Source organism: Perca fluviatilis, chromosome 1 (assembly GCF_010015445.1).
Source record: "Perca fluviatilis chromosome 1, GENO_Pfluv_1.0, whole genome shotgun sequence".
Lineage (NCBI taxonomy): Eukaryota > Metazoa > Chordata > Actinopteri > Perciformes > Percidae > Perca > Perca fluviatilis.
This window is the reverse complement of record NC_053112.1, coordinates 37326486-37335726: the sequence shown is the minus strand read 5'-3', so window position 1 is coordinate 37335726 and position 9241 is coordinate 37326486. Positions and strand designations below refer to the sequence as shown.

Below are 9241 nucleotides of genomic sequence, written 5' to 3'. Positions count from 1 at the left end.
TCCACTACATTTCAGAGAGAAATATTGTACTTTTAACTACTACATTAATCTGAATGCTCGTTACTTTACACATTTTTTTGCATAGAAAAAACATGTAGTTTATTGACGCTTTTGTTGACGTCTCTAAAATGCGAGGGTATTTCTGCATTGAGTACTTTTTTATATCTATTTCAAGTACTTTTTCAAACTATATTTAAATACTTTCACTTAAGGAACATTTTCAACGTAGGACTTATTTTAAATGTTTTAAAAAGTGTGGTACATAAGGATACAGTAAGGGCTTGAGTACTTCTTCCACCATTGGCCAATGGAAATCAGGGCTGAAATGAATATCAATTTTTCTTGTTTTTCAGTTAATGTGTAAATATACATTTATTTAATCCTTAATCTATCAATGGCACCAACAAATAAATAAAAACATTCTATAAACTACAGAAAAGTAGCAAATCTAAGAAGCCTGAACCAGACAATGTTAGGTATTTGTGCTACTTTGAACCATCTTTTATTTATTTTTTTAATCTAACATTTCTCATTTCCCATCAGTAATAAAGAATATGATGCAAACCATTCAGTCACTTGACAATGACCCGTGCTGTGTCTCTCACTGCGATTAAGATAGAATACGACTATGAAGACATGAGCCTTTCTTGACTGTTTATGTCTGTGCACTTAACGGTCAACAGCCTACACATTGACCCATCGCTGCCCCTGCAGCTGGCACCGACACACTCCAGCAGTAAAACCGCTTTTATCCTTCCTGGTGTTTACTAGAAGTCCTCCTCCCCCCTCCTCTCCACCCCCCTTCCAGCTTCTGGGATGTCACCACTATCTTTAGGTGGGCAGCATCTGGGTATGTGGGTGTGACAACCAAGGCCGGGGGTTACTGGCTGTCGTGTCTGCAGACGTGAGTTGTATCAGAGACTTGTGACATGCCAGTTGGAGGGACCTGACCAGAGGGCTACTCATCTTCCAAATCTCGCCACTCGATCTGTGAGGTGTCGCGTCCAAAAATAGCCCGACAGAGAGCATAAAGAGACCCACGGCGTGGCCTGCTGATACACGGGGGGGACGACACTGGACAGCAAGAGAGCCACACTAAGAAGCACTGCTTGATCCTTCTGCAGGAAACAGCTACTGTGATTTCTGAAGACTTGAAGAAAGTAGAAGTTAATATTCGTAAAAGTGTTGCTGGATTTGACCAGTTTTTTTTTCTTCTTCCAGCGAGACCAAAGGTAAATGGATATTCTGAACAGGATGAAGTACTACAAATGCCCCGTGTCCCAGACCATGGGAATCAAGGCTTACAGCCGGGACTGTGGCGTCCCAGTCAGCTGCAAGAGCGCCGCTTCTCTGAAGCCAATCCGCAATGTGCACTTCCCAAACGACATTGTTTTCCAGGACTACGTGCGACACGGCGAGCTGGAGAGGATTGGACTTTTCATCCGAGCCAGGAGAGTCAGCCTGAACACCATCTACCCCTCCGGTGAGAGCCCCATGAAACATGTAACACCACCCTGATCTAGTAATAACGCTTATGCAGTCCCAAATCTTTTAAAGCAGGATATTGTACTATGCTGAACTGATGGTTATCTCTCACTGCCGTGTGTATGCAGGCATGGCTGCCATCCATGAGGCCGTCCTGTCGGGGAACCTGGAGTGTGTGAAGCTGCTGCTCCACCACGGAGCGGATATCCACCAGAGGGACGAGGAGGGGTGGACCCCACTGCACATGGCCTGCAGCGACGGCTTCCCTCACATTGCTCGGTGAGCATCTGTTTGATTTTGTTTTTACATTACGCAAGCAAAAGGTCACTAGACAAATCTCTATTTCAGTTTAAAGCAAGTCTACGTGAGTGTATTCAAACTGTAGCCACTGTTGTAATGGTAAATGCTGAAACATCGACACAAAAAGTGAGGAGAGTCTGCAAAGTGGCTTAGTGATGTACATTATAGAGCAATATTTAGCTCGTTTGGAACTGCTAGCAAACAGACTAAGTGAGGCTGTCCAAGTCACCTTTGGATTGTGGTGGCACCTGGATCGTGGTTGCAGCTGCTGCCGTGCTTAACGCCCTGCACCCTACTACTGTTACTTCTAGTCATAGTTCAATTATCTTTATTGTTACTATAATTGTAGTCTATATCCACGATGTTCCACTCCCGGGATTGAATTGAGTAAGATTGCGTTTTATTGCTTATGAATTCAACTTTTCATTTGAAGGAGGAACGATGTGTTGTTACATCTATCAAAAGTTATGTAGTTACCGCTTTAAAGCCTTCACTTTTGGCCAAGGCAAGGCGATTTATTTCAGCTTTATTTGTATAGCACATTTCAGCAACAAGGCAATTTAAAGTGCTTTACCTAAAACATTAAAGAGCAGTCCAAACAATTAAAAAGAGATTGTAAAAACCACTCAAATAGAATAAGACAGGTATGAAATACAAGAATAAAAATTACAGTGCAGTTTAAGAAATCAGTAACTTTAAAAAGGCAGCATAAAAAAAGAGAAATGGAAAAAAAACATTGCTGCGTGTCATCACCATTACCTGTCTAATTAAATTAAGAAGGCCAAAAAATAATCTTTAAAAAAGCAGTAGCCAGTAGAAAGCAGCTTACATAACATGTTTACACATTTGCAAGCACATACCAACACACACACACACACACACACACACACACACGTACACACACACACACACACCACAGCTCTCCTACGCCACAGAGGTAAGAGAAGCTGGAGGATCCATTGGCCTTCCTAACACTGAAGTATGGCAGAGACTTGAGGCAAAGCAGCGCGATTTCATCTCTTTTAGTAAGCGGGCTTATATTGTGTTTCTTGCAGCTACCTGCTGTCGCTGGGGGCCGACCCTGAGCTGGAGAACGACTGCGGGGAGAAGCCTGCCGACCTCATTGAGCTGGACAACAAGGAGCTGCAGGAGCTCTTCGGGCTGGCCATCAGTGACTGAGTTCAGGGGTGTCGGACTGGGGGTGAAAGGGGGACGGAGAACCCAGGGCCCTCGGGTGAGGAAGGGCCCAAAAAGATGCTAAAATGAATACCTGTGGATGTGGGGAGGGGCCCATAGAGAATGCCTTTCTACAGGGCCCAGAATTTTGTGCTACACCCCTGACTGAGATCACGTTGCCTTTTAAAGCCACAAACTGGTCTGAATGCTACTGGCCAGTCAGCCGACTGTTCTGTAGGGGTGGACACAAAAGGACACAGTCGGTCCAGCATCCTGCTTTAGTGAGCTGCCTGAGCTCTGGGGGAGGAAGGCTGTGGATGTCTGGCGGACGTAGGGCTGGCAGCCGATTGGCTGCCTCCTGAATGGAGGGAACTTCTGCTGGCAGGGGCTGCCCCCTGATCTCCAGCAGTACAGATTGACTGTATTCTGCCGGAGCTTCTGGTCCTTTCATGCTGTAATGAACTGAAGGAATCATTTAGATTTTTGATTTGATCTGGCATGTCGCTTCTGAACGCTGTGAAACTTGAAACTGTTGTTTCAACGTCGGCTCATTAGCACCTGAAAGCTAACATTAGCGTGGGCTGACTGCCTTACTAACAAATATGTTTACACGTTTGAACGTTTTTTATACTTTTGGACTCAGTTTACTGTAGTCATTAGTCGTTGTTTAGGCTTTTTATACTTTTTAAAATAAAAAAAAAAGTGTATCAAACAATTTCAGCTTGTCTGCCATTTCCTTTTGGTCCCAGCACTGTGTGATAGCAAAACTGATCAAAGCACTGCCATAAACATCTAAATGAGCATCACTTTTAGCTCAAAGTCAACAGATCTGAAGGTTTCTGGCACAGGTTCACCTACTAGCAAGGGTGGTCATCTTCAATATCAATATCATCTTCTTTTGTTGTTTTTTTCTGCCCACAAAAACCACTCTCATCACCCTCTTTTACAGCAGCATTCAGAGTATCAACCCTCTGAACACTACCTGAAAAAGTGAAATAGTGACAAAGCATTAAGTTCACCTTCCAACTTCTCTTCCTCTCTCTGTCACTCTTTGGAGAGTGCTGTGGCACTCAATACTCCTCTCAGGAATCAGCCCTGACAATTGTGCTACTATAATGCATAAAGATGGCAGTTTAAGTTGGACAAGCTATGTATAGTATAGTAGTATAGTTATGCTGCTATAGTTTTAGGCTGCCGAGGACTTCCTTTGACACACACGAGTCATGCTTGTTACTCACTTAGCTCCTGGGAGCTTATTCCCCGGAGTCTTTTAAGTTTTCTCGCCTCGCAAATTTCCTTGGATTGTGGTGGCACCTGGATTGTGGATGCAGCTGCTGCCCTGCTACGCCCTGCACCCTACTACTGTTACTTCCAGTCATAGTTCTATTGTCTTAATTGTTACTACAATTGCAGTCTATATCCACAACGTTCCACTTCCGGGATTGCACCGTTGCCAGATTTCGCTCTTTTTGGTCGGATGTCCGTCACCTTCCTCTTCCTATGTGTTGGCGTTCTAACCTCCGGTGGATTTGTGAGGACTATGGTTAACTGCTCCTCAGATCTCTGCAGGGTAAATCCAGACAGCTAGCTAGACTATTTGTCCAATCTGAGTTTTCTGTTGCACGACTAAAACTACTTTTGAATGTACACGTTCCACCAAAACAAGTTCCTTACCGAGATTTTGCAGCGGCACCGTTGCTCTGTCCGGCGCTTAGCGCTGCCCATGGCGATTGTGATTGGTTTAAAGAAATGCCAATAAACCAGAGCAAGTTTTTCTCCCATCCCGGAATGCTGTGTGGACTAGCCAGACCCTCCTCCGCAGCACTGTGAAGGAAGGTCTGGCAATGCGAGACTATTATAATTGCCACTTTTCATCATAGCAACTCCTGTAATTATTATGGATCATATTTCTATACAGTATATCTGTATCAGAGTCTGTGTCCCAACCAGTCGCGTCAGATGGCCGCCCACCGAGGTTCTGTCCGAGGTTTCTGCCCGTTTAAAGAAAGTTTTTCCCCACAGATGTCACACCAAATGCATGCTCTCTGGGGGAAAATTGTTGGGTCTTGGTGAATTATAGTGTGGTCTAGAGACCACAGTCCGGATCGGGCCGAATTTTTCTGTCCGAGCCTGGACAGAAAAGCCGTGTCCGAGCCCGACACAGTTAAAATATCATTTTTTTTCTCATACTAATGACACATGTAGGCTACGTTTTTGTGTGGAAAGCCAGCTTTCATTAAGCGACTGTAGGAAGGCATTCGGAAATGTCAACAGATGAGCGCATCAGTGCACACGGGGCAACAAGCGCACGTTAATAAGCTGTTAAAATGTTCAACGTGTTAACCTTTCCTGATCGCTTCGCCTCCGACCGTGGTCAGAAAACCAGGGAGACTGGTTACCTCCAGGGCCCACGTTATAACATGAATAATGTCGGGGTTAAAATCACGTTTCTGGTGAGACAATGAATGAACTTCAGTCTGGAGTTTATTTTGGACACCACACACAATGTGTACAAAACTTACTTATTCCACCAACTCTGCTCTGGTTGCATACAACACATCTGCTTCCTCTTTCTCTATCTCTCTTCTGCCCACTTTCACACACACACACACACACACACACACACAAAAAAAAAAAAAAAAAAAAAAAAAACAAACACACACACACACACACACACACACACACACACACACACACACACACACAAAAGACAGAGCTCTCTTAAAGGAGCTGCAGCACCATTTTACAACAAATGCCTTATCACGCTGATGTGCCCGACCCTAACCCGACCTAGCCTGGTGAGACCGTCCTGATCTCGCGAGCTCCAGTTTTCTACTCGCAGATCAATCTGGCATCCTGAGATAGAGAAAATTTGGAGCCGTTCGCCAAACGACCGACCAATCAGCGTTTGTTTTGAGGCGGGTTTAGTCGTGACGCAACGAGAAGCGTCGATCACCAACATAGGTGGTGATAGATAGTGATGGTTTATCCAATCAGCTAACCAGTATTTTCAGACAGCGGTAGCCCTAATTCTGTTAGCCGCTCGCTAATGCGAGAAAAAACTCTTGGATCCTTCTTTTGGAAAATGGACCGGGAACCTGAAATGGTGCCTTTTTGGCCCGTCTATCAACAACATAGGTGGTGATATCCAACAGAAAGTTCCCAGATGGATATGCCGAGCAAATGCTTAGCGATCCATCTGGAGGAGTCAGGTTAAACCCGACCATAATTTCTAAATATCTGTCCGAACCCGGCCCGTCTGGTACCGTCGGGCTCGGGCATCCATGCCTTAGTCTAGACCTACTCTATCTGTAAAGTGTCCTGCGATTAATCCTGTTATGATTTGACACTACAAATAAAATTGAATTGAATGCCAAGTGTCTGCCGGATGAACAGATAAAAAGAGAGCTGTTTGCTAACAACGCTATCAATGTTGTTTTCATCTTGCTCCACTGCCCCCAAGTGGTAAAAAATAAAAAAAAAAAAAGAGAAAAAAATCAACTATTGCAGTTTTAAAGATACAAAAGATGAATTCTGAATGGATATTTGAGCCAAAATTATCAAATACATAAAAACTCCCAATTCCATTTCAAAGGAAAAGTTTGACTCATATCTAGAAACAACTTAAGAGCCTCTTGAGGTTCATTAGTGGAAACACAAAACAATCTGGTTAATCTCATGGAGAGGGATTAAAGTCAGAATCAGTCAGCAGCACGCTGACATTCAGGTCATATGCTTCAAACTGCTGCCAGAGGCTTCTGGGGCAATCAACCATTCTGATGAAACACTTTATCACTCCCATGTACCGTGCAAAGCAAGAAGCATACAGTACAGTGTAGGTTTTTTTTTCCCCTTCCATTTAATCACATACTAAATCGGCAAACGGAATCCAGTAGGTTTCAAGTGTCCTTTGCGTTACATCAAATAGAGAAGTAGAAAAACATAGTTATGTACAGCTAATATAAAAATGAAATCCCAACAAGAGTCTCTGCAGGCATACTCCACAGGTTCATTCTTTGAACTTCCACTCCTGTCGGCACATGGGGCACTGCTGCTGGACCTGCTGTGAGTTCAGCCATTTCAAGATGCAGTGCATGTGGAAACAGTGAGAGCACTGACCCCAGACCAGTGGGCAGTCATCCCCAGGCACTTTACCTGCAAAATAAGTTTAATATCACAACTCAGTTACAATAGTGAGAAAAGAATGTTAACCATCAATTTTCCATCATGTATTTTATTCTTAACGGAATATACTGTTATGCCTTCATTACTGCAACTTACAGTTCAATGTACTAACTGTAATGAAAGAAAGCTATTAGTGATATATTTAAAAAAAAAAAAAAAAAGGAGGTTTATAAATCATCTTTAAAGGAATGTATTGAAATTTAAATCAATCTGCAGTACTTTTCTGTAATTTTCAACTGTAATGTTGATTTATTTGGTTTCCAAATCACATGCTAAACCATGGAAAAGCCCAAGAGAGGTCTGGCTGCAGACTTTCACTGTGGAGTCGATTCCGGTGCAGGCTCCACTGTCTGAACACCTCCACTGTAGACAGGAAATGCACGCAGAAAATACCAAATAAAACTGTGTAAACGCTTCCGGTGAAAGTAGTTTAGTTGTTGATTCATATCCAAGTATTTAACATTGCAAACTGCAAACAACTAATTCCGTTAATGCATTTATTTTGCCAATCCTGTCCACACTACACATAACGTGCAACAGATGTCTTATTTAGACGTGATATAGTTTTTATCAAAATAAAATAAACTGTGTAGCGACATCGTCAGAACAATATAAAACTTTCCTTGTTTACACGTGTTGGTTATGTATTCTCTTCCAATAATTAGCCTCTTCTGTCATGAGCGTCAACATGCTTAATATATAATATTGATAAAATATTGATCATGTATATAAACTAGGGATGCACGATATATCGGCAATCATATCGGTCTATGTTAGTCACATCGACAACGGTCCGTTGAGCAAAACTGGCCCAATGTCAACAACCGATGATTATTATAATATTTAATGATTTTATGGGCTTTTTGCAAATAAAGAAAGACATTACGTTTTTCTAATTCAGTGTTTTTCAGTGCAAAATAGGATTATCATAGAAACTTTTTATACAGATAAGATCGACATTAGAAAATATCGGCCATAACCGCAATGTTAATATCGGTTATCAGCCAAAATGTTCAAATTGGTGCTATTCTGTTGTGTGCTATTACAGTAGATGGTCATATGGATATAACAGCACAGCACAACATAGTATGACGCATTATTAATTTCAATATCAAAATAAAGTTGTGTTAGTACAATAATACTTTTATTTTATCCTATCGTTCTTTTAGGAACGGATTACGTTAGTCATTTTAATGCTGAAATCCTTCTTACTGTGTTGCTAACTGTATTTAAAGTGTTAAAGGCAGTGACGTTAAAAAAGTCCAACTGCAGAAGTTCTGTACTAGATTTTCAAGCAGCTACTATACACGTAGGCCTATAGCACAACGTTTTCACCCATAGCATCCCGTTAGCTTGGTTAACGCTACTCACAGTCTGGGCAGCAGCCATTGAAGGGCATCCTGCAGATCCCACAGTTTTCGTCATTAGCCACCCATAACCAAGAGGCCACTCCGTTCCACTGTCGGATCTTTACCTTCATCCTCCTTGTCTGACAATAGCAGAAACACTTAATTACACTTTCCCCTATGAACCGAAGCAGCAGCTAACGTTAGCATGTAAGCTAATGTGTTGACAGGCGACTTCTGAAGCTAGCACGCCATGTTAACTAGCAAGCTAACTTACTAGGCAGCGTCAAACCCTTATTAGAAATTCTTTGGCAGCTTCGAATGTTCCTTAAGATATCCAACACGAAGTAAGTTAGAATGTTTTTTTGTGCAAACTACAAATCATGTTATGGGCAGTTAGTCAACAGCATAAAGCTACGTAACGTAGAATTTTAGAAACCCGGTGAAAACTGTTCCTTCTTCTTCTATTGAAATTCTGGCAGGTTGTGTATGCAGGGAGGGAAACCGCTGCCCTCCACAGTTGTCAGGAGGTAAGCGCAAATAACTGAGATGATGACAAGAAAAAACGAATTCCTCATGTCGTAGGCCTAAACATTACAGAGTAATAGAAATAACGTTTTCAATTCAAATATTTAGATTTTTTGACAAATATTATTCATGCTCAAGTTAGCTTATTGCTGGCTTATTTCTGCTCTTTTTTATCTGCTGTTTTTATTTCATGGGACAGTGACAGGACAGGAATACTTTCT

At 42.3% G+C, this 9241-nt stretch overlaps 2 protein-coding genes across 3 annotated transcripts; one reads left to right on the top strand and one right to left on the bottom strand.

Annotated features, from left to right (window-relative positions):
- The first annotated feature begins 1038 nt into the window (after nucleotides 1-1038).
- On the top strand, nucleotides 1039-3676 carry ppp1r27b (protein phosphatase 1, regulatory subunit 27b). Its single transcript, XM_039816865.1, has 3 exons — nucleotides 1039-1483; nucleotides 1614-1764; nucleotides 2841-3676. The coding sequence occupies exons 1-3, from the start codon at nucleotides 1237-1239 to the stop codon at nucleotides 2962-2964; spliced, it is 522 nt and encodes a 173-aa protein (XP_039672799.1). The 5' UTR covers nucleotides 1039-1236; the 3' UTR covers nucleotides 2965-3676.
- Nucleotides 3677-6797: 3121 nt separating this feature from the next.
- Nucleotides 6798-8973, bottom strand: anapc11 (APC11 anaphase promoting complex subunit 11 homolog (yeast)). Of its 2 annotated transcripts, XM_039816906.1 has the most exons (3): nucleotides 8770-8973; nucleotides 8518-8635; nucleotides 6798-7116 (listed from the first exon to the last, which is right to left on the bottom strand). In XM_039816906.1, exons 2-3 carry the CDS (start codon nucleotides 8624-8626, stop codon nucleotides 6971-6973), a joined length of 255 nt encoding a protein of 84 aa, XP_039672840.1. In that variant the 5' UTR covers nucleotides 8627-8635; nucleotides 8770-8973; the 3' UTR covers nucleotides 6798-6970. The 2 variants fall into 2 exon arrangements, with proteins under 2 accessions (XP_039672840.1, XP_039672831.1); XM_039816897.1 differs by having other exon boundaries at nucleotides 8518-8973.
- Nucleotides 8974-9241: the final 268 nt, after the last annotated feature.

Bases quoted from the DNA above. Each gene is read 5' to 3' on its own strand.
- anapc11 (XM_039816897.1), bottom strand. From the start codon at position 8,626: ATGAAGGTAAAGATCCGACAGTGGAACGGAGTGGCCTCTTGGTTATGG. The intron at 7,117-8,517 runs GTGAGTAGCGTT...CTTATTTTGCAG, and splicing joins CAATGGCTGCTGCCCAGACT to GTAAAGTGCCTGGGGATGAC.
- ppp1r27b (XM_039816865.1), top strand. From the start codon at position 1,237: ATGGATATTCTGAACAGGATGAAGTACTACAAATGCCCCGTGTCCCAG. The intron at 1,484-1,613 runs GTGAGAGCCCCA...GTGTGTATGCAG, and splicing joins GAACACCATCTACCCCTCCG to GCATGGCTGCCATCCATGAG. The intron at 1,765-2,840 runs GTGAGCATCTGT...TGTTTCTTGCAG, and splicing joins GGCTTCCCTCACATTGCTCG to CTACCTGCTGTCGCTGGGGG.